This window comes from Squalius cephalus, assembly GCF_949319135.1.
Source record: "Squalius cephalus genome assembly, chromosome: 21".
NCBI lineage: Eukaryota > Metazoa > Chordata > Actinopteri > Cypriniformes > Leuciscidae > Squalius > Squalius cephalus.
The window spans coordinates 11,939,719-11,965,393 of record NC_137142.1 but is presented as its reverse complement, the minus strand read 5'-3'; the positions used below and the strand labels follow the sequence as shown (position 1 = coordinate 11,965,393).

The following is a 25,675-nucleotide window of genomic DNA, read 5'->3' as shown; positions in this document are numbered from 1 at the left end:
TTAGTGAGGCTCAGAATCTTAAAAATCTCAAAATTCTGTGTGTTGTGGTCGTAAAGACAGTTCTACATTTAAATAAACTCGACAGATAGATTAAAAAAAAAAAGATTAAAAAAGACAGAAATGGCAGTTGTGAGCGGGATGGCCAAGCTTTGGTCAATGGTGGCCATTTTTTAACACCAAATGCAGCCTTGGTGAACACAAAACCTCTTTCAACACCACAAAAAAATCATACCAACCTCAAACTTTGAACGGTGGTGCACATTATGCTATATATCATATACAAACCCTATTTGTGTACTTGTTTATACTTATGTAAAGTGTTTGCTTTAGTCCAATAGTAAAGAATAATGGTTCTCAATGAATGAGATGTTCTGCCTGTTCTCTGCGTCTCAGTCTCATTTTCCTGATGCTCTGCTGGTACCAGGAGAGACATACACACATTTACTGTACAACATGCTTCACATTCTCATTGGTGTGAAACTACATGAGCAGGTGAATTTTACTTTTACAACATACAACTGCACATTTCCCCTCCTGAGAGAACGACCATGACATTGTGTTTCAATAATTAATGTTTTAGTAGAGGATATTCCCCCAGCATACTCTAAATTGTCCTATATAAATTATATTAATCTCACAAAATAGAAATTCTGTAATATGATTGCTTGAAATTTTCAAAATACTTTTTTTTAAATTACCAAACCTTAAAATATGAATATCATATAATAGAAAAAGATATAGAAATAATAGAAAATATTTAATTTGATCACATAACACTTTTTTTGAGGTATCTGAGTGAATAATAGTTACCCAAAAACGTAGATGTGTACATTTGCACAAATTATATCAACACAATATAATGAAACAAATGTTATTTAACAAGTTCCACAAATAATTGAGAAAAAACAAACAAACTGTTTATCCACAGATCTAATATGACGTTTTATTTTTAAATACATTTGATAATGCATCTTTTGGCAAAATATGACAGATTTCATCATCACATCATCATAGAAGTTTTACCATTACCATTAAAGACACCATTATGTCTTTTTATTTGACAATACATTCTCACATATACCTCATGCCATACATTTAAAATTCATGCACAGGCCTGCTGTTAGTGCTTATGTCAGTAATATTGCAATAAGGCAGTCCAATATGGACTCCGGCATTCATGGGCTGTTTGTGTGAAATCACACAATGTCAAAGTACATTCATTTATTTAATGAAAGACAATTAAACTAAAATGAAAATTATTTCATTTTCGTATTAAGTGCCTCCACAGTTAAACAAAATGGCATAAGGCGTTTGTTAAGTGAACATCCCACTTTCATTAAATTGTGAACAGTATATGGATGTGTAAACAGACAATCTGTGTATTGGATGAATGTGTGTTACTGTGTCGAGATGAGTGACACTATCGTGTGTATGATGCGAGATCCTCGAGGACAGGTGATCAAATCAATGCTGGGATTTTTGATCTTCTCCTCTAAGAGCTGATCCAACTCCCAGCGCAGCTCTTTCACCAACTCAGCAACCTACATAAAGAGTTTCTGATGAAATACTAGAGCCGTATACTACTAGCATAGCATAACATACTACAGAAAGTCTTGTTTTACCTCATGAGATGCAGCAGCAAATTTGATCCATCCATCGTCAAGAGAGATAATGAACTCTCCGCGCTGCAGGTCCACGCTCACTCGCCCCCCACCGAACAGCACCATGGGATATACACACACCATGCTACAGTCACGGATAAACACTCGACTGGTCTTCACTTTCTCGTGGTACACCAGGTATGGGCTGTCATAGTGACGCACCTACAAAGAGTGAAACTTCTCAGATCTGACAGCACATGAGGGAACTTACACTTGATTTAAGACAACTGAAATGTTTTATATTTAATTAAAAATCATATTTAATAATAAAATCAATTATATATACTTATTATGAAATATTATCAAAAAATATATTTAATATATGTAAAAGTATAAATATATTATGTTAAAACACACGCACCGATATACATACACACACACATACATAAACATATTTATACATATATATATGAAGAGTTCAGATGCAAAAACCTCTAAGTGCCATCTGAAATTTTCATCTAGAATGATCATTTTTATCAAGCTCGAATATTTAAGTTCAGTAATTTCACTTAAATGGCAATTAATATTACTTTTCACAATTGAATCAAGTCCTGATGGACAAAATCCTGCCCTGAATATTAGTTTTCCCTAGCAAATACATAATTTTAGATGCGAATGTAGATGTGTGATAGTTACGGAGAAGTTGACAGATGAAGGGTGTATGTGGACGGCTCCATCACTCTTGGTCATGAAGCGCAGTTCTTCTGCTTTGGGCTGCATCTTCACAGCCCCTTTACTAGTGAGCTTATACTTCCCCTGAGGAGATCTCACCTAAACACAACACGGCACGCTTTACACACGTTCACGTTCAACATCTTATATACCAGTTCTAGACTCATTTTGCGACACTGACCTGGACAACATTAGGGTAGAGGGCTGCACACAACATGGCAGACATCAACTTTGTATTATCAGAGTTCAGGTTGGCCTGTTAGGAACAGAAAACCAGTTAAAAAGTTAAAGGAACAAGTCACATGCTGTGGGTACTGCACTACTGAGTTCATAAATAATTTCTGCTACTTAACATGTGTTTTTTATCAAAAACAAGACAACTGAGTGTGCTATAGGGGTGTAAGCTCATGTGTAGCCACTGGTGCTCATTATGAGAGGTAAATATCAGATGAAACAGCAAAATATTCCAAGGCACTCACTCACGTGCCAACATTTGTAGCGCGCATACCATCCAATAATCGCAAAAATCTTATCTCCTCTTTACTAGGCTACTAGTTACAGCAAAAAATAAACGTAGGTGAACATCAGAAGGTATGTTGAAAAATACATTACAACTTACCGAGATTAATCCTGTTTCATGTACTAATCGCCCAATCAGTGTTTCAACCGGGAAAAACATCAATAAAACAGCTTGTAGGCTATATAAATCACTTAACGTTACATGTATCTCAAGAAAGCTATTCAATGTCCATAAATTCATTAGTAAGCTACAAAAAAAACAAAACAAAAAAAAAAACCTCTACAGAAGAGCACTAAATAAATGCACTGTATTAGGCTACAAATTCATTATATTTTTACTTAACCTGTTAGTGATCTCTTCATTATTTAACATATGTTTGAATTATTTATATAATAATTATAATATTATAATAATTTATATTTTACATTTATATTTCACCAACAAAGTGGAGTAGAAACAAAAAGTTGATATAAAAACTGCCTTATGTGTAATTTAAATGTTTTTATAACTCATTTTAAGCTATTTGTTGATTTATAAATAAGTTTGTTTAATTCATTGATTATAATGTAATACAGTGCTATGCATAAGTTTAGACACCCATGCTAAAGTTGACTAAAAAGAAGAATAAAAAATCATCTTTTGGAAATTGAACTTAATGCCTTAATTTAAAAAAATTGGAAAAATCCAACCTTTTAGGACACCAATTTTCTTTGTGAATGAATAATGTATCGTAAATAAATAAATGTTCTTGTTAAAATACAGGGTGCATAAGTTTGGACACCCCTATGTTAAATTCCCATAGAGGCAGGCAGATTTTTATTTTTAAGTATTTTTTTTTAATTATTTTTTTAGGATACTATGCATCCTGATAAAGTTCCCTTGGCCTTTGGAATTAAAATAGCCCCACATCATCACATAGCCTTCACCATACCTAGAGATTGGCATGGGGTACTTTCCATAAGATCATCTCTCAATGCAAATCAAACTAGCTATTAGGCTAACTGAAATAAAACCATGCCAATCTCTAGGTATGGTGAAGGCTATGTGATGATGTGGGGCTATTTTAATTCCAAAGGCCAAGGGAACTTTATCAGGATGCATAGTATCCTAAAAAAAAAAAAAAAAAAAAAAAAAATCTGCCTGCCTCTATGGGAATTTAACATAGGGGTGTCCAAACGTATGCACCCTGTATTTTAAGGAAGAACATTTATTTATTTACGATACATTATTCATTCACAAAGAAAATTGGTGTCCTTAAAGGTTGGATTTTTCCTAATTTTTTTAATTAAGGCATTAAGTTCAGTTTCCAAAAGATGATTTTTTATTCCTCTTTTTAGTCAACTTTAGTATGGGTGTCTAAACTTATGCATAGCACTGTATTTATTTTCGGTTTCGGTTTTCGTCCAAGTGCACCTAAAATGGGTATAGACTGAAGTGGAAAGGATTCTTTGATGAACAGTTTGAAGAACAGCATTTATTTGAAATAGAAATCTTTTAAACATTATAAATGTATTTTATTTTGTTTTGATCAATTTAATGTGTCCTTGCTGATCCTTGCATTTCTGGAGTGTAATAATTTATACATAATATTATTCTGAATATTTCTTAATAAAAACATTTTCGTAGATTTGCACAAGTTGCACAACAGTATAAAAATAGAAAAAAAAAGTAAAACATTTAAGATCTTTAGGTTTACACGTTACACCACCTTTCGAACAGTCTAAAAACCGGCACTCAACAATCTCACATATTACTGCTGTCAAAAAAACACACTATCCAGATGAAATATAGGATACAACATCTTAAACATTTTACCTGCCTTTAGTTTTAAAACTAGCATAATTTCCAAACTATTATTAATCAGAGACAATCACAAGAATGTTCATAACGCAAATGCACCATTTCACTTAATTTTGTCTACTCAGATGTATCACTAACTACATCTAATACCAGCTGTCTCAGACCAGTAAAAATTTGTATAAATAATTAAAATATAAAAATATTTTACAGTTAAAAATCCCCCTTTTAAAGCTATGTCCCTACTACTTGTCAACAAGATATTTATGAAAACATATAAATATCCATATTAACCCAGCACTCAAAAATCACTGATACCTCATAGCCTGTGGCCTCCAGCACCCCATCACCTCCCTTTGAGCTCATTTTTTCAATGACCCTGGCTTTCAGTCCATCCTTCACAAAGCCAATGTCAGACAGGAGCTCAGCAAACTGCCTTTTAAGACACGCTATCTCCTGAGAGAACACACACAAAACAGAAAAGTTATCCAAGTGTGCCAAAAAGACTGGCATCTCCGCTGAGCTGATCAGAGATCAGTCTCTCACCTGTAAGCCCCGGATGGAGAGGAAGTTCTCTCTGCAGTACTGGTAGCCAGCCCTAGAGCCACTCTGTGCTGCGTTACACCAACCCTGAGCACAACACGAGTCTTCATGATTATATCAAACAGCACATTTCATCAACAAGTACTGAATAATCAACTAGGCACAGATCTTCATCAGTACTTTTCAGAAATGCATTATATGATATGATAATAAGAGGTAGATCAATATATTGGGAAGACTGATTCTTTTTTAATTATTAAACTGGCTGATAAAATGTCTGATACACTAATTAGAAGAAGCTTTGCTGGCATCAAATTCAAAAAATTCTGACAGCCTTGTAAATGGAAAATAAACTATTTCAATATATTAAAATATACAAAATATTTCAGTGAATTTTAAGTAAATAATATGTAAAATTACAGTTAATGTATTTACTTTAATTAAATTTGCTATTGTATCTATCAGAGTAAAAAAAAAAAACATATTGCTAGAGCACTATATTAAATATTATAATCTATATACACTACCGTTCAAAAGTTCGGGGTGTTTTTGAAAGAAGAATCTTACATTTACCAGGGTAGCATTTATTTCATTTAAAATCTAGTACTGTAAAAAATACTGTAAAACCAGAAATATTATTACAATTTAAAATAAATGTTTGCTATGTTCTATAATTTAACAGTTACATGATCCTTCAGAAATTATTCTAATTTCTTCTTGATTTGGTGCTCAAGAAACTTAATTTCTTATAATCAATCTTGAAAAAAGTTGTGCTGTTTAAATTATTTTTTTTATTCTTTGATGAATAGAATGTTATAAAGAACAGCATTTATTGAAAGTATTTTTTATAACATTATAAATGTCTTTACGAGAAAAAAACAAAACAAAAAAACCCCCACAATTTAATCAATTTGATCAATTTAATGCATCCTTGCTGAATAACTCTTGCTGACCCTAAACTTTTGAATGGTATATATAGCAAAAGCCTCTAAGTGCCATCTGAAATTTTCTTCTAGAATGATCATTTTTATCAAGCTTGTATATTTAAGTTCAGTAATTTCACTTAAATGACAATTAATAGGTAATTTGCATTGCCATTTAAGTGAAATTATTGAACTTAAATATACAAGCTTGATAAAAATGATCATTCTAGAAGAACATTTCAGATGACACTTAGAGGCTTTTGCATCTGAACTCTTCATATATGTAGTTTTTTTATTTATTTATTTTTTATAGTACACAATATATGCACTGATTGTGTGTGAGGGTAGAATCAGCAGTTGCAGAAGTCTGTGGATGTATTTAAACAAGGCCACATATGATTCTGTAAAATAAAATTATCTAATATTTCTTTAAGAAAAAAAACAAAACAAGCAAGTGGTATTGTGTGTATATATCATAATGAATTGTGTATCTGTAGTCATTAATTTAATCAGAGCCTGTACTGACCTTGTACGCCTGCAGCAAAGCTAGATGGTCACTGTTCGCCAAAGAGAAACCCAACTTCTTCTCATTAGCTTCCTCTCGTTTATCCCAAGGTGACACCTGTGAGCGTGGCCATCAAGAGAGCATGGATCTCAGGTAACATAGTACTGCACTGGAGTATCATCATCTAATACATGTGTGTAGCGACTTACGAATGGACTCTTGAAGGCCAGGCTGGCGGCGATGGTGAGAGCAGGGTCCAGGCAGCGGAAGATGGCTCCCAGCAGCATGAGTTTACCGATGCGGACGTCCACGGGCAGACAGGCCAAATGCCAGCCCAGTGGAGTAAGAGACTCCTCATCCGTCAGGGCGCCCAGGGCACACAGGCGCTGTTTAGCGGCCTCCAGACTGCCTTCTGTGGGCGGCTCGATCAGCTGGGAGAAGACTGAGTCCAGAGGACGCTCCGAAAAAACATCCAGCACCTTAACCCTGAGAGAGAAGAGCAGAAACGGGGTCAAGTTTAATCTATTAAAGGGAGGTTAAATTTAAAATTCTGTCATCAGTTACTCACTCTCATGTTGTTCCGACAAAGACTTCCATCTTTGAATCACAAGTGAAAATATTGTGCACGAAATCTGAGTGATTTCTGTCCCTTCATTGAAAGTCTATTTACCAAAATATCTGATGGTTCAAAACAAATCAAAGAGATCGTAAAATGAATCAAACGGTTTAATCCAAGTCTTTTGTATAGACACGATCACTTGATTTGATGAACAGATTTTATTTTATTCACTAATAAACATTGATCAGAGAACACACAGAGCACTCAATATGGTAAACGGAGGCTCACCGCACTTGATACGCAAGAACAAACCTCACTGGTTCTTGAGGAAACTCAAACGTGCAGGCTTGACATGCGAATAAACCTCATTCGTTCTCGCGGATCCAGCAAGCACACTTGACCTTTCATTTGCCATATTTGAGAGCTCTGTGTACATCCGCTGATCAATGTTCATATGTGAATAATAAATTAAATCTGTTCATATAAAGCGATCATGTCCAAGAAGACTTGGATTTAACTACTCGATTCATAAGGATTTATTTTACAATCTCTTTATCCATTTGAAGCATCATAGTTTTGGGTGAATAGACTTTTAATGGAGGGACAGAAATCAGATTTCATTAAAAAATACCTTGATTTTTGTTCTGAAGATAAACAAAAAACAAAATCTTATGGGTTTGGTGGGACGGTAAATTATGACAGAATTTTCATTTTTGGGTCAACTAACCCTTTAAGATCTAAACCAATAATACTTAGGTTTCAAATCAGGTTTACACAATACAAATAATAAGTTGAATATATATACATTCACAATGCAAGTCCTTGATGGTACAGGAGAGCTACATTGCATCTATATAACATACAGCTGGTACAATCTTAGTTCCTGTTCAGATGCTCAGGTCATCGTTTAGCTATAGAAACAGGTAGATGGAGTAATACACCAATGGCAGAGAGAATCTGTAACTATTGTAAGATAACCTTGAATACCTCTGTGATTGAAGATAAGAAGCAATTCCTGTATGACTGTTCTTTGTATGTGGATCTGCGCAAAAAATATTTGGGTGATCTCGCACTTGTTGGTGATGTTTGTATTGATGTGTCACAGGTCTGTGAGTCAAAGTATGCATGGAGATCGGCATTGTATATATACCATGGAATGAAGAAAGAGCATCTGCCATGCTATTGTGATTTTGTGAAACTATGAGCCGAGAGGCCATGTATTCCTGAAATTAATTTGAAACTGAAATCAGGTTTACTTATATTAATTAAAAGGAAAACCATGCTGTTTTTTCCTTTTAAGTGAAAGTGACGTGACGTGACATGTCAATGTCAATGAATTTTATTTCTATAGCACTACTAAACACAACACCAGTTGACCAGTGTGCTTTACATCAATACAACAGACAAATATAAATACAATCTAAATACAGTACATTTCATCCTTAGCCAAATGCTAAATCAAAAAGATAGGTTTTTAGCCTAGATTTAAAAACAGACAAGGATGGAGCAAATCTAATACTAAAAGGTAACGCATTCCACAGTCTTGGAGCCGCAGCTGAAAACGCGCGATCACCCCTACTTTTCAACTTTGATTTGGGTATACATAATAATCTCTGATTTGACGACCGGAGAGACATAACTGGACGATGTTCTACCAGTAGATCCGAAAGGTAAGTAGGGGCCAAACCATTTAAGATTTAAAAACCAAAAGAAGAATTTTAAAATTAACACGGTATCGTACAGGCAACCAGTGCAAATGACGTAGCACTGGAGTAATATGGTCCTGTTTTCTAGTACCTGTTAGAAGTCTTGCTGCCGCATTTTGTACCATCTGTAACTGGGATAAAGCTGATTGACTGATCCCATAGTACAGTGAGTTGCAATAGTCAAGCCTCGATGTCAGAAATGCATGAATTAGTCTTTCAAAGTTATTAAAAGATAAAATTGGTTTTACTCTGGCTAAAAGACGGAGCTGGAAAAAGCAGGATTTGACCACTGAGCTTATCTGCTTGTCAAATTTCAGACCATCATCAAACACAACGCCCAAGTTCTTTACCAAAGTCTTTACAGACAGTGTTAGATTACCTAGGGTTATTTGACGAGCCAAGAGTATTTGATGAGCCAAACACTATAATTTCGGTTTTATTCTCATTAAAATTAAGAAAATTTAGAGATAACCAAGCTTTCACATCAGATATAGAGGCCCTAATTTTTTCCAGTCCATCACAATTTGGTTTTAGGGGTAAATAAACTTGAGTGTCGTCCGCATAGCAGTGGAACGACAACCCATATTTCCTGAAAATAGACCCTAATGGAAGCATGTATAGCGAAAAAAGAATTGGAGCTAAAATGGATCCCTGCGGAACACCACAAGACAAAAAAGCAGCCTTTGACGAATATTCCCCAGTGTAAACGCATGAACTTGTCCTCTGCATTTAACCCATCCAAGTTAGGGCACACACATTAGGAGAAGTGAGTAGTGAACACACACACACAACACACACACGGAACAGTGGACAACCATTTTGCTGCGGTGCCCGGAGAGCAATTAGGGGTTAGGTGCCTTTCTCAAGGCCACCTCAGACATGGGTATTGAGGGTAGAAGATCCCATAGATCCCATGGGGGTTCATTCACACCCCCATCTACATCACCTACCATTTTCCAGCCGGCATTGAGAATCGAACCCCACAACATTCGAGTCACAAGTCTGACTCTCTAAACATTAGGTCACGACCGCCCAATATGAAGTCGGTTACCTTAGACAGAGCTGCTCCAGAGGAACTCTCTGGATCTCAGGAAGCTGCTGTTGGCTCAGGTGGTGTGTGAAGCGGTGGCCGGTAAACAGATGGAAGCAGACGCCTGACGCCACACGTCCGGCACGGCCTTTTCTCTGAAGAGCGTTGGCACGAGACTCCCACACGTCCTCTAGACTCTCCATACTGCGACTGGCATCGTACCTAACACACACGCGCAAATTTATGAATGCATCCAAATCCACAAAGAACACTCAATGTTTTCCAGAAAAAATAAACATCTAGTTAATTTTTACAGGGTTTCACAAATACAAGTTTCAGAACCAATATGCAGTCAAACCTCTTCTCCTTCATCCGGCCAGAGTCTATGACATACACAACATCATCAATGGTGACAGAAGTTTCAGCAATGTTGGTGGAGATGATGATTTTGGTCACACCCTCAGGTGGCCGGGTAAAGACCGCCTGCTGCTCCTCATTGGACAGGGACGAGTGTAGAGGATACACTACACACCTAGAAATTTTAGACACACACAAAACTAAATATCATCATCTGATTCTTACAGGTGAATGTGGCAAACAGTTGTCCAAAAATCTAAATAACTGTTTTATTATTTTTTATTTGTTTTATTTTTATTTATTGTTCAAATGTTTGGGGTTGGTTTTATGTGGCATTTATTTGATCAAAAATACAGTAAAAACAGTTATATTGTGAAATATTATTACAACATGATTTGATGCTCAAGAAACATTTATTATTGTTGTAAAAAAAAAAAAAAAACAGTTGGAAACAGTTGTGCTACTTAATATTTTTGTGGAAACAGTGATACATTTTTTTACCGGATTATTTGACACATAGAAAGTTCAAAAGAACAGCATTTCTGTGAAATAGAAATCTTTCGTAACATTATACATTTCTTTACGGTCATTTGTGACCAATTTTATGCATACTTGCTGAATAAAAGTCTCCAAACTTCTGAACAGTAGCGTGTAATAATAATATGATATAGTAATTATGTTAATAATCATTTGTTTTTCATGTTTCCCATTATTCTCAATGGTGATTCTCAGTAAACTCTTATTTACCAGTTAATTAGCATACATTACAGATAAAGTAGTACAAATACTACCATTATGGATAAAAACGTAAAAAAAAAATTAAATCATTTTTTTTTTTTTACATTTTTGCATCATAGTAATGAGGTAAACAAGGTCAGAGGAGTGTCACAGTGCAAATAGATTAAATATGTCCAGGACATGTTCTTTCTAAATTCACTCATACAGACTACTTAAAAAAAGAAAAAAAAGCCCATTTACATTAACAATAACTGAATACTCCTGGCCCCAATAGAAAAATATACCTGTTTGTTCGTCTATTATTGAACATCCTATTAGACTGCAGCTGTTCATATAATTGCTTTATTTCAGCCAGTCCTGGTAGGAAGACCAAAACAGCCCCTGTGCATTCACACATACACACACACACACACACACACAAAAAGAGTCAATCAAAGTGAATTTTAACCTTGATAAGGAAGCTGTAATTATTTTAAGCAGGCATGTAGTGCAGGGGTTTATTGTGCTCTTTACCTGGTGGGTAGCTGTGGTCTCCATCAACAATCCACTCCAACAGACTCTCCACCAGGTCCATGTTGATTTTGTCAAGATCCATAGCAGCCAACGTTTTCACTACAGACTTTGAGTAATCTTAACAAAAGAAGCACAATGATATTTTACTCACTAGGGTTCAGTGTGTTATATCAGATTGCACAGAGAAATAATATGAAGAATACATTTAACAAGCAGGTTGAACTTTTTACCATCACAATCACAAGGATTTACTTTTTCCCCGAAAATGCTAGTTAATGTTATTGTAGTTAATGACTAAAATGTACTGACTTTGGTCACACAGGGTATAGCTTCCCAAAATGTAGAGGGTTTTTTCCCACCTTGTTACACTTGATGACCGTCCTACAAACAAATAGCTTATAAATATCTTGTTATGCTATATTATTGCCAAATACTGGATTTAATTTGATTGATTCAAATTGAATGGATTCGATCTGAGCTTGTGCACCTCAGGGTTTTTTTTTGTTTTAGTTTTTTTATCTTAAGTGAACTTTTTTTATAAGTATTTTAAAAGTATTTTTTTATAAGGTGCATTAAGTTTCAGATCATTGAGGCCACGACCAATCAGTTCCAAAAAGACAAAATACAAAACATGTGCTGATTGACAAACAAGTTGACAAAAAGACTGAATCCAATATGTAAGGAATAATTGACGACAGGCCGTTGAATTATGTAAGGAATAATTGACGACAGGCCGTTGAATTATGTAAGGAATAATTGACGACAGGCCGTTGAATTATTAGAAAAATGCTGCACACCCGAGGTGGTAATGCGGTCACGACGCGAAACGGAGTGGCCGTTCACCTCGGGTGTGCATTATTTTTCTAATAATTCAACGGCCTGAAGTCAATTATTCCGCTTATACTACAGTTACCACACCTCGAAACATTGTTCAGATTATGTATTTCAAAACGTTTGTAAAGTTTTTGTCATTAAAACGCTCTTGTATGTAGGACTAATTTCTTACGCATCTAATCCAATGCCTCCGTTGCTAATTCCAAAACGTCATTTTAGAGTTAGTAACGGAGGTTTGAGCCACTGATAGCAGACTAATGCTGAGGACACACGACTAGCTGACACATTCTCTGACTGTTTTCATCGCAGCAGATTTTAAACACCGACTTTGAACACAGACTGAACGCGCTGAACACGCGTTTGGGCATGATCAGTCATACGTATCAAATTACATTCATAACCGGCCTTAAAGTGTGTCCCCAGTTATTAATGCAGTTATTAGAGAGAGAGATGTTGCAATAATGAGACAGAAAAGCATGTGCGTCAATATTATTATTTATTTATTAATTCAATTCCTTTTAATTAATTCGAATTCATTCTTTTTTTTCTATTATTGACAGATGACAGACTAGCCAAATAAATGAAACACAAAGCCCTTTTAACAAGTAGGCCTATCAATAATTATTTATTTGTTATATTATCTGCAATAATAATCCATGCTGCAGGATTATCCATTTATTTAGCCTATATTCAGTTTAATTTTCTATTGATTATAGATAGGACTATATACTTTATTTATTCAAATTAAACTGCATGTTTCCATTGATTGTGAAGCTAGACATTGAAAATTCCAGATCAAGCGCATGCGGCTAAATGCTTTTTCTTGTTATGAATTGTATCCTATTTTCCGTTATTACAGTTGACTACGCGAAGTGATATGGAACTGTAATGCGGTCAAGACCTGCCTGGAACTACTTTAGCCGTGCGTTTCCCTGAAAATAATGCACACCTTAGAACGTTCTTCAACCAATCAGATTCAAGCATTCAACGGCCCTGTAGTACAATTGGTGATAATATAGCATAATGTAAAAAGTCATCATTATTTATATATTACCATTTATACAGTAACAGTTGACTAACGTGCCTTCATAGTACATCAAAGATACTATATATTGTTCGAACTTCTATGAAAATGATTGGACTGAAAGACTATCCCAGTATTCAGACTCTGTATGAGCAATGTACATTAAATGAGGCTAAAAGGATTTTAAGTGACCCACCTCATGTACTTTACCCCTCTTATGAACTCTTACCGTCTGGAAGAAGGCATAGAACTCTCCATTATAAACAGAACAGAACTCTTTTGTACCGGTATCAATCAGATTGTTGAACAGCGAATTAGCGACGTCTACCTATTCTTTTGTGTATGGTATGTATGAATATTTTGTGTAATTTTTTTAGCAATCAGGTTTTGGCGAAATGCTGGCTATGGAGTCCATTACAAATTTCCCTATCAGGGACAATAAAGTATATTTCATTTCATCAATCAAATAGCATAAAAGATAAATAACCAAAAGCCATATTCAAGAAAAGTCCAAAGAAGTTAGTATTCAGTAATGACTTTAAGACTGGTAAGAATGGTACAGATCAAATTTGAAGGGGCAGGCAGTTCAACAGTTTAGGGCCCACAGTAGCGAAGGCACGATGTCCCCTTAGCTTTAGTCTGTACCGAGGAACAGATGAAAGTCTTTGTGTCCCTGATCTGAGAGCTCTAGAATGATTATGTAAAACTAAAAAATCAGAGAGATAGAACTTGGAAGAGTTACAGCAAGGTTATTCAAACACTTAAACAAATAAAATCAACCGGCAGCCAGTGAAGTAATGCTAAAATTGGAGTAGCATGGTCATATTTGCAGAGACCTTTTAAGAATCTTGCTGCAGCATTTTGGACTGTCTGGAGCTGTGCCAAGTTTATAGCATTATACAAAGAGTTACAGTAGTCTAAACCAGATGATAGAAACATGAATCACATGAAAACATGAATTAAGGAAAGGCTTTACTTTGATCAGCAGACAGAGCTTGCTTATCAAGTTTCAAATCACTGTCTAGCAGTACACCCAGATTCTTGACAAGTCTTAACTGAAGATGTGAGGTGATGTAATTGTGGATAAAGCATCAATCTACCATCGGGAGGACCAAAAAAGTTGAACTTGGTTTTATTTTAATTTGACCGCCTAAGTGAGTATACAGTCTTATTTAACCATGGCTTATTTTTCTCTTTAAGACAGGTAGAACTAAAAAGAATAAAATGTTCATCCAAATCTATATTTAGGGCTCTCTAATAGTTCAATGGTACTAATATCTTTATACATCTGAGAAAACTTAGCACAGTTTGATGTTCTCTGGTATTACATTCTGTGTAGAGAGCTGGACTGTAAATAAATGGCAAAACAAAGTAATTTGCATTACTTATTTGAAAATGTAACTTAGACATTTCATTGTAAATTTAAAAGTAATATGTTACTTTACTCATTACTTGAAAAAAGTAATCCGATTACGTAACTTACTTGTCATGCGCGCAACATTGTTTAAAACCAAGTCTAGTGTGTGGCCCTGTAAATGAGTAGGGCTGTCTACCCATTGGGCGATGTCAAATGATTCCACCAGATATAACATTTATTTTGATTACAAATCAGTACCACAGCAAACGTGAATATTAAAATCACCAATAATTAACAATTTAAAGATAATTTGTTTAAGTCCATTCAAAAGTTCGGCAAACTCATCAATAAACTCCTTTGTAGATTTAGGAGGCCGATAAATTAGTACCACCACAAATGAATTATATATGCATTTAGTTGAAATAGTTGTAAGTCAAAACTAATGAGAGATTTGCATGCAACTGGAAACGCCAAATAAGGTAAAGAATTTTTACAGCAAAAAAAAAAGAAAAAGAAAAAAATTCAAGTGTACTTACTGGAATATCGAACAGTGAGCTCCTGTTGACCGAGCTGCTGATCAGGGATGGAGTCTTTGATCGAATCCTTTTTCATCAAGGAGGTAAAGGACCAGCCACAACCATCATCATCAAAGTCTTCAACAGGAGCCCGGCCCTTCCCAGTGGCGCCACCCTGACCGGGGGGACGATTCTGCTTTGAGGAGCGTCGGTATGGACTACCATCTTCAATTACATATCTTCACAACAAATAAACAAAACGTGTGTTGTAAAGACTGTATTTGTATTATTGTGTGAAGAAGTATGTAGAAGAATAATCATAGACTAAGCAATATGTATTGCATGTCAATACCTGGTCTTAGCGATGGCGTCTTCAAGGAAGAACTGCTCTACTGGGAATGTGCGTCCTTTAGATAGGAAAGTCAATTTGAAAAAGCAAGTAAGAAATGTGTGATAGGTTACATCCTTAAAACTACAGAGTTTACATATTTTTATAGCAGTACCAGTGTAATGGGAGTACCTGGTATATGGATGCTGGGGCAGTTGTTGAAGTACTGTGAGAAGAGCTCAGCATTCAGGGTTGCACTCATCATAATTATTTTCAGATCAGTCCTTTTTACAATCAGATCCTTCAGAACCAGCAACAGGAAGTCACTGCAAGACAGGAATCATTTTACTGTCAGACTCGCATCATGTGAATGTGTTTTTAAGTGCATGTGTGCTTTCCACAGACCTCTCTTCTGTCCGTTCATGGACCTCATCCACGATCACATGTGTGATGCCACGGAGCTCAGAGTCACCTTCTAGCCTCCGCAAAAGGACACCGGTGGTGCAGAACATCAGCCTTGTGCTAGAGGACTGGATACAAGAAAACACATACAATAACATTAGGAAGACCAGGATTTTTTGGTTTAAAAATCAAAAATCCAGCAAGGATGTATTAAGCTGATCAAAAGTCAAGTCAAGTCAAGTCACCTTTATTTATATAGCGCTTTTTACAATACAGATTGTATCAAAGCAGCTTCACAGTGATAACATGAAAATAATACAACAAAGTTTGTTTCTAGAAGAAAATTGCGTCATCATCTACCTTAAGTAAGGCAGACCAAAAATATTGTTGAATATTAAATGTCCCCAACTAAGCAAGCCAAAAGCCAAGGCAACAGTGGCAAGGAACCAAACCTCCATCAGGTGACAGAATGGAGAAAAAAACCTTGGGAGAAACCAGGCTCAGTCGGGGGCAGTTCTCCTCTGGCCAACGAGAGAACAGTGTATGATTATGATTCAGGCAGCATTACAGGTCAGAAGTCAGATTGGATCAGAACATTCAGAATATTATCCAGTTCCATGTGGTTGGAAGTCGTAGTCATTGCGCCGGTATGGAGACGAGTGACAGTAAAGTCATTTGCAATGTTACAAAGGATTTCTATTTTAAATAAATGCTGATCTTTTGAACTTTCTGTTCAATAGAGAATCCTGAAGAAATTGCATTTCTGTTTTCAACATTGTTAAAAATAGGCAATGTTTCTTGGGCATATTAGAATGACTTCTGAAGGATCATTGGACACTGAAGACTAAAGTAATAGCTGCTATGTAAAGTAAATTTACATAAATTTACATAAAGTAAGTTACATTTTAAAATATATAAAAATAGAAAATAGTTATTTTAAATTGTAATAACATTTCACAATATTACAGTTTTTAATTCTACAGTTCTTTTGATTAAAGACTTTTGAATGGTAGTGTATATATTTTGAGATTTCAGCCTTTTTACTATCTACAATATACACCTTGGCATTTATGCATTTGCCTTGAATGATTTTATTCAATGAATGAAACCATACTGAGGAGGACCAAATGTTATTGCAACCAATTTAATTGCAAGTGTTTAATGCAGGATCTAAAATATAGTAGAAAATACATTATTGGTGTGTTCACACTTTTTTTTTGGTCCGGTTTTATTTAGTCCTGGTTCGCTTAGCGTTCACACTGTCATTTTTAACAACAAACCTAAAGATACAAATCAAACAAAAAACACGGCTTTTATGATGTATATTTTGCGGGGCGGAACTTACCAAACTTTCAGAACAATGCTGTGTGCTGGGCTAAATGTGTTTGTTGTATGTGCGTACAATTGATGATACTTTTACCAGACGAGAACTCGTGAAGAGCTTAAATGTGTTAAGGAGTCAAAACAGAACCAGGAATTCCTCCATTGCACACAAACGAAGATCTGCTGCAAGACGACGGCGCTTCTGACGCCTGTACCTAACTGTAATGGCCAACATAGCTTCTAGGTAAGCCGCAAGTAGGCTTGAGCATTCTGTCCTTATTAGGGTCGCATCTTGTGACATCACGTTCTGTTTTGGTTATTTTAGATGTATTTGGGCCATGTCGCATTCATATTTCAGTCGAACCGCACCAGAGTTTGCTTGGAAGTGGACCGAGACCCATGAAAAGGCTTGTTTGGTGCTGCGTTCACACTTATTCAAATGAACTGCACTACAGAGCAATCGCACCAGAGTTCCTTTTACTTTAACCAAACCTGCTAATTGTGAACACACCTAGTAATAATCAACAAATTAAATCACTTATTTGTGGCATTTTCAAGCAATTATGGCAGCAGCAATTTAACAAATGATGATCAAATGACGAAGAAAATCTTTAAAAATAGAACCAGTAAATGTGGTTGGTATGTAAAAACTGTGTTACCCTGACGGTCTCCAGCCGGATCTGGTAGCCTGTAGAGTGACCCAGGGCCTCTGCTCGTTCCTGGGCCACTCGGGTCGCCACAGTGATTGCAGAGATTCGCCGTGGCTGAGTGCACATAATGTTGGCCACTCTATCCGGCCGCCCAGTCTGGAGGAAATTATCCAGGATAAACTGAGGAATCTGAGTGGTTTTCCCACACCTAAAGTTACATTAATTCAGACATGAAGAGATGTCAAGAACAACAAAGAAAAAGAAAAATTGGTCAACAGAATATCAATAACGCAGATCATAGTCCTACCCAGTCATCCCACTGATGACGAGAACCTGGTTCTTATCCAAACACTCCAGTATGACATCTTTCTTCTGCCATGCAGGAAGCTTCTGCCTCTGCTCCTGCATCGATGTATACCGCCTCGAAGACTGACGGAGAGAACACACACGGATCAGTTAACCCAAATGATGATACTGGAAAATCGATTTCAAACTTTCTTCTGTGTAACAGAAAATGTGATCATTTGAACAATACCCTTGCTGCTCTCTTCCATATAATGGGGACAGGGTGTTGCAAGCTCCAAAATGACACACAAAAAAATTCACTCCAAAAGTACTTTATAATGAGGTTTGGTCACAAGACACAGCAGAACCAATGAAATTTGACATAATACCAGAAGCAATGTGTTAAAGGCAGCATGTTGGATTTAAAACCTATGCTGAGTCCCAATTCGCATACTATCCGTCCTAAATAGTATTCGATTTGAAATGAGTATACCAAAGATACCCAGATGGTCTCCTTTTTCTGGTTAGAATCTGAAGTGCAGATCCATGCTCACTCTAACAGCTAATATTGCCCACAACCCACTGCGCGTTGGACAAGAATTCGATAAGAACTACAATTTCTTTTTTTAAAACAACAAACAAAGCAGGTGTGGAAATCCAATGGTTAAGTAGAGAGGTTAGATAAAGGGGTTTGAGTGATTAATAATCAGTATCTAATCTGATGAATAGATATTTATTCAATGTTATCCACATTATATTTAATCTGTAACAGCATTGTGAAGTTTTGTAAGGATACCTTTGGTCATTAACGTTAAAACGCATCATTATGCAAATTGAAAAACACATGAGGAGAGTTCTCCACATTAAAGACCCCACGACTGGCAGATCAACGTGCTACTACATTTCTCTCCAAAACGGTATGAAATTAAATTAAATTGAATGTATGAGGATTTTAACTGTGACAAGATGATTGACAGGGCCGTTTAAACGGTGACAGGATGCATGTAACTAAGAGACAGAGCTGTCCATTTAAGGAACAATTATGACAAAGTATTATGTCCCAAAGCTTGTCTCCTTCTGCTAAACACTCAAAAGTATGCACTTTTTCTTCACAAAAAGAGTAGGTATAGTATAAGTAGGCGAATTGGGATGTAGGCCTACAGTGGAGCACAAGATTTTCAGTGAATAAAACTTAAATTTAAGTCTGTACGATACGCAAAACTAACATATGATTTCAAAACATTTGGGACTTTGCATTGGTCATTAGGACTATTTGTATGAATTTTTATGATCCATGAAAGAAAGTTGAGTCCTAAAACCCAGAAACAATTTGGCATTTTTGCACTTCCAGTGCCCTTGTCTGTGGATAACACAAGCTCAAAATATTTAAACGCTTTACTCAAATGACATAAAATACATCAGTAATACCACAATTGTGATATTTTTTAAACCTTTTAGGTGTCTTGAAAAAGGTGGTTGCTTTGTTAAGTGGTTAAATGGGACTCCAGAGGTTGTCGGGGACATTAAATGTCATCAACCCTCTCTTGCAAACTATTCAAACTCAAACTTTCCAACTTGTAGATTAAAGATTGAAAGAGTTGTCTGAAGCTTAGTGGTTGTGAAGCTGAAGTCATGTGACCATGGAGTAGTTTGACTTCGGAGCTTCTTGCTTGTGCCAAATGTTTTAGGCTCCATATCTGTATTAATAGTCAAGATTATCTTGATGAACAAAATGTGTAAGAATAAACTTTTGTTGGTCACAGAGCTTATTTTCTGCAATAATGACAGCGAATATTCATAATTTACTACACCAGTAGTAATTCAGACCCATCCAACCGAATGAGGGCAGGGTATGTCTTGCCCAAAAGGTGTGTTACCTGTTTCCTCATGAACTCTCTGCAGAGTTTCTTGTTCTCTTGCTGTATTTGCTCAGTTTTGATCTCTGCCTTCTTCACCATCCTCTTCCTCAAGTTTACATAGCTTTCGTTTTCCACAGGGATACACTCCTCTACATCTTCATAATCATCCTCGTCTTGTTCTTCATCAACATCCGCTCTTAGGAATGAAGCATCTAATTGAACACACAGCGAGTAAATTTTCATTTTTGGATGAAGTATGGTTACTTTTAATAATGACAAGTTTTGAGACATCCAATCCCTCACCTTCTTTTTGATTCAGTCTGTGGTTTGTGGTCTCGGTGGTCTTGACTGAACGATCTCTAGTTGCTGAACCATTCGTAATGCTGTCTACGATGTTCCTACTGCTCCGATTCCTTGCCGGAGTGACAGTGGGTGGAGCCAGCACTGGGGGTGGAGTACTGTACTTGTGATGAGCAGCTGACAGCAGTTCTCTGACAGGTCCGTCCTCCTCCAGACAGGAAATGAGCGTGTAGACCACCGGCTCACCTTCCTGCGCAGCACTGAGTGACTGACCGAACAGGTACTCTGTGACATTGAGGCGGCCCGGCCCTGAGAGCGATTCATCTGTGCTACTGAAGGCCACGAGAGGAGGTTGAAAAGGATAAAAACTACCTGGTTGGAACCGAATCTCCAGCTGGTAAACGGGAGCTTCTGTGCTGCTAAACCCTGGTTGACTTCCTTTACAAAAATCTCTGGAAGAGCTCGATTCATGAATTTGGTGCTTGAAATTGCAGCGGTTGCCAAACTTACAACCAGCCCCCTTTAGGTAAAACTTGCAAATCTGACCGGACCCCGACTGCTTTTTACAATTCAGAGATTCTGAAATTTTCATCCGGCTAATATCCAACCATAGCAAATCAAGCTGAATAGTCCAAACACGACTGCTGATGCGCTCACAGAACCGCTCTCCGTAGATCGCGGTCAAAGCGAAGGCCTCTTCCTGTCGCAAAGCTACACATTCCTCCAGTGAAGGGAGGTCGGGCCTCTGGGGGCTGAGGGCGCTAGAGCCAAAACGTTCAGTGAACATCTGGGATAGGAGGTGCTCTAATGTCGCTCCAACCTCACCACGTCCACTTTCTTCTTCAGCCTGCAAAGCTCGTCTACTGCGCTCACGGTCAAACCCATACCTGAAACATGGGAATCCTGAGTTACTAATATATTGAGTGAACAATCAGATTTAGTACTTTATAAAAGTAATCTGTAAAAAAAAAAAGTACACTACCATTCAGACATAATCTATTTGCACATGTTATGTTATACATCTTTATCACTTTTTTAATACACTTTAACCCTCTGGTGCTCTTTAGTCATTTTTGACTGAAGATCTTTACGTTTTCTTTTTTTTTTTTTTTTTTACTTCATTGGTATGGTACAAAACTTGGTAAAGGTTTTGGCACTTGCTATGTGCACAAAGGTTAAGGTTAAATAGTCCTGAAAAAAGGAGTCACGCTTGTGTTCCTCGCGGTCAAAAATGACCGCAATGGAAATGAATGGGAGACGAATTTCATTTAGAGAAAACCTTTGGGACTGCGGCCAAGAAAATCTTACTGAAAGCTCTTCTTTTTTTTTTTCTTTTTTTTTTTTTAGATATCAAGCTCTATTTTTGTGCATTTTTCATAAGAATAAACGTACAATTTTGTAATTTTAAGATCACTTTTTGAAACTTTTTTCACTTCAGCAATAATCTGCCAAGTGTCGTCTTTGAAAAGAGACCAAACTTAGGTCTGTGTTTTAAAGCATTCAAGATTTAGCCTATGACAGTTTAAGTTGGAAATGTAACTTTCAGGTCTATGCTCAAAAAGTGAATAAATGGATTATACCTACTGCGTAAATATAATTTAGTACCATAAAATCCCCTAAAAAAATAATAAAAAAATTAATATTAATTAATTAAAATTAATAATTAAAATATAGTGCATACATTTCATTAAAATAGAAAAAAAAAATCTGTAATTTTTGACCGCCACGCTAAGTGCACCAGAGGGTTAATAAAATAAAAAATAAAAAAAGGTTGTAATTTTTACAGAAAATAAACTGTAAAAATGCTCTGGTAAAAACCTTTTGACTAGTTAACTTTGTTACCTTACCTTACCATATGGGGGGAAACTGTTAATGGTTTAACATTGCATTTTATGCGGGTTAACTGAGAAATACCATACAATTTATAGTTATTGCAAATAAAACTATGAATTATTATATAATTTATGGTAATAAATCATATTAATTGATGGTAATAACAATAAAAAGACATTACCAGATGCCCCCATGTGACATCACATATGATTACATTTTATACAAATAATTTAGTTTCTTCTCATTTGTATTATCAGTATTGTACATAAGGGTTTTTTATGTTATGTTATGTTATGTTTCATAAGGGCATTTTATGTTACTTTTTACACTTGTACAGTGAAAAACTGTAAATGGTTTACCATTGCATTATATGTAATTCTACTGTAAAATACTGTCAAATTTATGGTTATTGCAATTAAACTATGAATTACCATATCATTTATGGTATTTTATATAAACAATTTTGGTTCTTCTCATTTTTGTTATCAGTAATATACATTAGGGTGTTTTTTGTTACATTCGATGGTGTTTTGTCTTTGTTTGTATGACACTGTGCACTGTCTATACATGAGTTTTGGCCATGTTTTATGGACAGGCCACTTACAATGAGCTCTAATTCATCATGTGGCTTCCAATTGTACCACCTGTATTATCATGGTGGTTTTCAGTACATTTTAAGGAAAAAGCAGATTTAGGTAGTTGATTGATGTATTAACGTTATATCAAATAATGAAATATACGGTTATAATTTGTATGATAGGCAGGCACCAATATGCCATCCATTAATACTTCAAACAATATAACTGTATTTTTTTACAGTGAATTTCTGACAACCACAGCTGCTGTTTCTACTGTAAATTTAACAGAATTTTTTGTACAGTGTACCATTACTACAATAATCTTGAAATATTATGAGTGATGTCTGTTTGTACCTGCAAAGAGTGCCCAGAGCAAACAGGGAGATCACCGGGTCTGGCTTTGCTTTCTTCTCCTGGACCGAATCCTCCATCCAGTCCTCATTCTCTGCATATTCCACTCCATCATCATGGGTAACCCAGAACTGACCTTCGTCACGATGGTCCAACTCATCATACTCTTCTTCCTTTTCCTCTTCCTCCTCACCACCTTCATAATCAGAGCTGCTATATGACAAAAATAGATTATTCAACATTGAACAACCAATGTAAACCAATATAAACATGCAAAAGAGGGGTCTAGAAGTAAAACTCCCATTCATTTTCCAATTATATAAGGTTTCAAGACCTTTGATGTGGTTTGATAAAGTCAATACTTTGATGTACGTATAGATGCAAACTACAGATTCATATAGGTACCTTTAGCATTTTTCACAGCCTTGGGTGACTTCATTAAAAGAGCAAGTTTGTTACAGAGAATTTGTCATTCAGACTTATAAAGTTTACAAAATGATTGTAATATCGATCATTTCTTTCACATTCAATGTTCTTTTTTAAACAGTTTTGCAGAAAGTCTTTCCAAAATGTCTGTACAATTTGACAATACAAAAACAAATGAGAATGCCATCAAGACTTCTCAATAAGCACATCACTTGCAATGCTTCATGGGATGAGTAGTTCATTCCCTCATAAGAGAATATACTGTAAATACACAATCTACAGTACTGCTATTATTAATATCATATGCTATTACTACTGTGTAATGTTGTGATTCATCTTGAAGTTGGTTGGATTGGTTTGGTTTGTGTCTTAAAACTAGTCATTACTTAATACTTACAGAAACAAGGCCTCTGAAAAAGTGGATGCCTCTATAGAAACAAACACAAGTTCACCTGTTTGATGAGTGATAGTCCTGGTTCTGAAGTTCCCGCAGCAGTTCTTTGACCTGTAGTTTGTTCTCTGACGTCATGTGTATCTTCTGCAGGGGTAGTTGCACTTGCTCAGGTCTAAATCTGGATCTCTTCTCCTCCTCATCATCATCATGTCTTCTGGGCAGTCCCTGAGATCTTCCTCTGCTAGTTCCTCCATGAGCTCCATGAGCTCCACGAGCTCCACGAGCACCACGAGCCCCACGGACACCTCCACCTCTTGAACCTCTAGATGAGGGAGGCTTGAATGACTGACTGGGACCAAAATCCAGACTGAAATCATCTCCATCATCCCAGCCTCCAGTGGCAGCTTTCCTGCTTCCACCACCACCACCACCACCACCTCCTCCTCCTCCTCCACCACCTCTTCCACCACCTCTTCCACCTCCTCTTCCACCACCTCTGGGTTTATTGAACCGTCCTCCACCCCGGTTGGGTTTACTCCTCCTTCCACTCATTATTTTAGCTCCCTTTTAATGTAACGTTATTTCCTTTCAACTGAATCATACATGCGTCAGTACACGAATCAGTACACGTATCCTGAAAAGCAACAATTGCTTCAGTAAACAAGCAAATATACTGATTTCACACATATACACACACAAATATATATTTGCTTAATTACATTTACCCGTTGACATTTTATTTGTAAAGATTACAAGCATAAACCGACCATTTAAGTGTGGAAACCACTGATCTATATAATGTCATTCTATATAACGTTAGATCAGTGGTGGAAACAGTGACGTTGGTCAGACATAAGTTCAGGACATACAGCTAGTAGTTGTAACAGTTACATACTACAGGACCACATAATGTGAGTACAGTCATTTAAAGAATAAAGTTATTTGACAATGAAAGCCAACTCACAAATCATTCCGATCACCTATATGATGTTTCACCAATCTCTGGCTTTAGTATCAGTCTGGAAATCCAGATTGAAACCTGCAGCAAGACAAAGATCTTAAACAGGAAACATGATACATTTTTCAAAATAAAAGTCTGGTTTGCCACAAAATAAAAGCTTCAGCTCTTTATCGAACGTTATTATTATGTGTGTGTGTGTGTGTGTGTGTGTGTGTGTGTGTGTGTGTGTGTGTGTGTGTGTGTGTGTGTGTGTGTGTGTGTGTGTGTGTGTGTGTGTGTGTGTGTGTGTGTGTGTGTGTTACATTGTGGGAACCAAATGTCCCCACACGGATAGTAAAGCCTGAGATCACCTCCATTGTGGGGACCAGCCAGCGGTCCCCATGAGGGGAATGGGTTAATAAACATCCTAAATTATATATTTTTGAAAATGTAAAAATGCAGAAAGTGTTCTGTGATGGGTAGGTTTATGGGTAGGGTTAGTGTAAGGGGATAGAATATACAGTTTGTACAGTATAAAAACCATTAAGTCTATGGAAAGTCCCCACAAAGATAGTGAACCAGACATGTGTGTGTGTGTGTGTTTTAATACAAAATAGCCTTTCCTATAGTACTGAAAATAGCTTTAAGCTGTTGAATTTACGTGTATCACAATTGAAAATGTTTAACTCATTTGTGCCCATATTTTTCTGAATGGTTTCATGCATATAGTCGTGTTTATAGTGTCCTGTGTG

The 25,675-nt window shown here is 36.3% G+C and overlaps 1 protein-coding gene across 2 annotated transcripts; it reads right to left on the bottom strand.

Annotated features, from left to right (window-relative positions):
• Nucleotides 1-745: 745 nt before the first annotated feature.
• dhx57 (DEAH (Asp-Glu-Ala-Asp/His) box polypeptide 57) lies at nt 746-25,023 on the bottom strand. Of its 2 annotated transcripts, none has more exons than XM_079856220.1 (23): nt 24,948-25,023; nt 24,042-24,617; nt 23,167-23,376; nt 20,405-21,288; nt 20,120-20,313; nt 18,265-18,386; nt 17,967-18,165; nt 15,988-16,112; nt 15,775-15,908; nt 15,607-15,661; nt 15,276-15,493; nt 11,525-11,641; nt 11,296-11,392; nt 10,275-10,448; nt 9,938-10,138; nt 6,831-7,107; nt 6,643-6,738; nt 5,197-5,280; nt 4,969-5,106; nt 2,515-2,589; nt 2,298-2,432; nt 1,623-1,823; nt 746-1,541 (listed from the first exon to the last, which is right to left on the bottom strand). In XM_079856220.1, the coding sequence occupies exons 2-23, from the start codon at nt 24,533-24,535 to the stop codon at nt 1,398-1,400; spliced, it is 4,374 nt and encodes a 1,457-aa protein (XP_079712346.1). In that variant the 5' UTR covers nt 24,536-24,617; nt 24,948-25,023; the 3' UTR covers nt 746-1,397. The 2 variants fall into 2 exon arrangements, with proteins under 2 accessions (XP_079712346.1, XP_079712347.1); XM_079856221.1 differs by having other exon boundaries at nt 23,167-23,373.
• Between the last annotated feature and the right edge of the window lie 652 nt (nt 25,024-25,675).